This window comes from Nestor notabilis, unplaced genomic scaffold (genome assembly GCF_000696875.1).
Source record: "Nestor notabilis isolate BGI_N333 unplaced genomic scaffold, ASM69687v1 scaffold20579, whole genome shotgun sequence".
NCBI classification, from domain to species: domain Eukaryota; kingdom Metazoa; phylum Chordata; class Aves; order Psittaciformes; family Psittacidae; genus Nestor; species Nestor notabilis.
Genome location: NW_009945405.1, coordinates 32174 through 35201, shown reverse-complemented (window position 1 = coordinate 35201; position 3028 = coordinate 32174). Strand labels below are relative to the sequence as shown.

General features: G+C 47.6%; 1 protein-coding gene across 1 annotated transcript in view; it reads right to left on the bottom strand.

The window, feature by feature from the left end:
- Positions 1-1311: 1311 nt before the first annotated feature.
- Positions 1312-3028, bottom strand: part of LOC104412222 — a 9970-nt gene continuing 8253 nt past the window's right edge. Inside the window, exon 6 of the mRNA XM_010022866.1 lies at positions 1312-1472. Coding sequence (XP_010021168.1) covers positions 1312-1472 — 161 coding nt within the window. The remainder of the gene's footprint in view (positions 1473-3028) is intronic.

The window sequence follows — 3028 nt, the reverse complement described above, 5'->3', positions numbered from 1 at the left end:
CAGCCCCAGGCAGCTTTGCCAGGGACTCAGCTACCTGCTGTCTGGGACCGAGTCCTTGCCCTCTGCTCACCTCATCCTTCTTCCCTGCAGGTCTACCCCAGCTGCTCTACTTGCAAGCCTCCCCTGAGGAGAACAGGACATGCATAGCAGCAAGAATTACCTAAGAGAGTCTATAAATTGCTGCTGTCTGTCCAAGTAACACAGCACTGAAAAAGCCTAAATGCACAGGCAGATGGCCAGCTTCATCAGCTTGCAGTAGCTAAACCATTACACTAAAGGCACTAAAGCTTGCACTGATGAACAATCTCAGCATTATAATCAATGTTTCTGCCAAAATTACGCATCCCAGGCACCCTCCTGCTGCAAGCAAGCAAGCTAGTGATGGAGCTGTTTTAACTCACTCACAACCCGAGCAACGAGGTTCTGGCAAAAGCCATTACAAGGCATCAAAAGGCAAGTGCCAACATCACTGCACACAGCAGCCCCTGCTACCACCACCACTCCTGGTCCCACACAGCACGTGGTGAGGACCAAATCACAAAGGGCTGGAGCTCGGAGGAGTGATTCAGATAGACACCCAGCACAGCAGATACCTAGCCGAGACCTCCATTGAGCTTTTTTCTGCAGGGCCTGTCAAAAATGCCTTGAAATCTCTGGAAAAGAGGCTTTCTCAGGAAATGTCTGGCAAGTTCTTGTTTCTGTCTGGGACTTTTTTTATCTGCCTGCCATGCCTGCCCCTTGCAGGAACTGCTGGCTGTAAGAGACATGGCAAGGAGTGGGGTGGCAGGGAGCAGAAGAGCTGCCCATCTCATTTCAGGCTCCACAGTTTAGCTGCAGGTCTATTAACAGGCAAAGCATCAACAAGCTGCCCAGTTTGGTTGTTAGAGAACCTGTCAGCCCACAGCAGTGTGGCCTTGAAGCCAAGCATCTGCTTTTCCTTGTATATATATTTATTTTTTTTAAACATGGCAAGGAGTGGGGTGGCAGGGAGCAGAAGAGCTGCCCATCTCATTTCAGGCTCCACAGTTTAGCTGCAGGTCTATTAACAGGCAAAGCATCAACAAGCTGCCCAGTTTGGTTGTTAGAGAACCTGTCAGCCCACAGCAGTGTGGCCTTGAAGCCAAGCATCTGCTTTTCCTTGTATATATATTTATTTTTTTTAAATGCGGTTAGCAGGCCTGACACCTCATGTCTTTCTCCTAATTTCCTGGTTTTTTTTCCTGGACCAATTCTTACACACAGTGGGACTATGAGATGCAAAGGATGGGTGCTGTAGGCTTCAAGGCTGGGTGTAACAGCAAGCATGCCAGATCAGTCATCAGCTGGATCTGGGAAACAGTCTGAGGGATTTTCCTGGCTTTCCACATCAACGATGACCTCTGGGTCTGGCATTTCCTCAGCCTCTATCTCCACTGCCAAGTTTTCTTCCACCAGTGGCTGAGGCTCAACATCTTGACCAGTCTGGGCAGCGTCTGGAAAAGAAGGGAGAGGTGGTTTAAATGCCTGCACTATACTTACCCTTGTGGAAACCCTTCCCCAGCCCCTGATGCTGCTGGCTGCCTAACCCACTCAGACCCCTCTACCCAGGTGTCTGCAAGCCAAATTTCAGTCTTCTTTGTAACTACTCATTTACTGAGTTGTCCACTATAGCTTTAGACACTTTGGTGTCCCAAACATATCAAAATACTAAAGCCAAATCTACACAGTTACATCTGAGTAATTAAAGCTGGGTAACAGCAGACATTTAATATATTGTCACCTGAACATTTTAAATACACACCTCTGCTTTTTACTTATTGGTAGAAAATTTAAATGGGAGATACTTTGTCAGTCAAACTGATGATACGTAAATATTTTATTAAAAAAAAGTTCTACACTTTAAGTACATTAATATTAAACAATGACCTGAATGATTTACCTTTTTTATTTTTCTGTCTTGCACTATATTCATGAGTAGCATTTAATATTTTGAAAGCAGAGCAAAGCAGCATCCACGGTTAGACATGAAGCACAGCTGAGCTGCTGAGAGGCTGCGCTTGGTACAGTGAAGGATGCCAGAGCTGGAGACAGCAGTACTGAGACCATGCTATGACCTCCAGTTCATGATGTCTCTGCTAGGCCTACTTCAGGTGACGAGAGTGCATTTCTGGGTAAGGTGTTGCCAGTGTGCACATTTGTGAAACAAAATTGAGGGAAACATAAAGTAAAAAGTGGAGTATTAACATCAAGCACTCACAGACCAGGAGATTTCTGAAAGGTTTTTACCACTGCACTCTCTTGATCATACATGTACTAAAGCAATGGGACTTTGAATGTTGGTTTCTTTGAAGGATATAAAACATGATTGTATTCCCACTTTAGTCCCAAAGTAAGGAACCTCATGAGGTTCAACAAGGCCAAGTGCAAGGTCCTGCACCTGGGTCAGAGCAATCCCAAGCACAAATACAGGCTGGGAGGAGAATGGTTGAGAGCAGCCTGAGGGGAAGGGCCTGGGGGGTGTTGGCTGATGAAAAAGTCAACATGAGCCAGCTTCAGTGTGCGCTCAGAGCCCACAAACCAACCCTGTCCTGGGCTGCGTCAAGAGGAGCATGACCAGCAGGTCGAGGTGATTTTCCCCCTCTACACCACTCTCATGAGATCCCATCTGCAGTCCTGCATTCAGCTCTGGGGCCCCCAGGACAAGAACATGGACCTGTTGGAGTGAGTCCACAGGAGGGCCACAAAGATGATCTAAGGGCTGGAGCACCTCTCCTGTGGAGGCAAGCTGAGAGACATGAGGTTGTTCAGCCTTGAGAAAAAGACTCAGGGAAGACCTTATAGCAGCCTTCCAGTACCTAAAGGGGGGCTACAAGAAATCTGGAGAGGGACTTTTTACAAGGGGAGGTAGTGACAGGACAATGGGGAATGGCACTAAAAGAGGGTAGATAGAGGTTAGATATTAGGCAGAAGCTCTTCCCTGTGAGGGTGCTGAGGCGCTGGCACAGCGTGCCCAGAGAAGCTGTGGCTGGCCCCTACCTGGCAGGGTTAC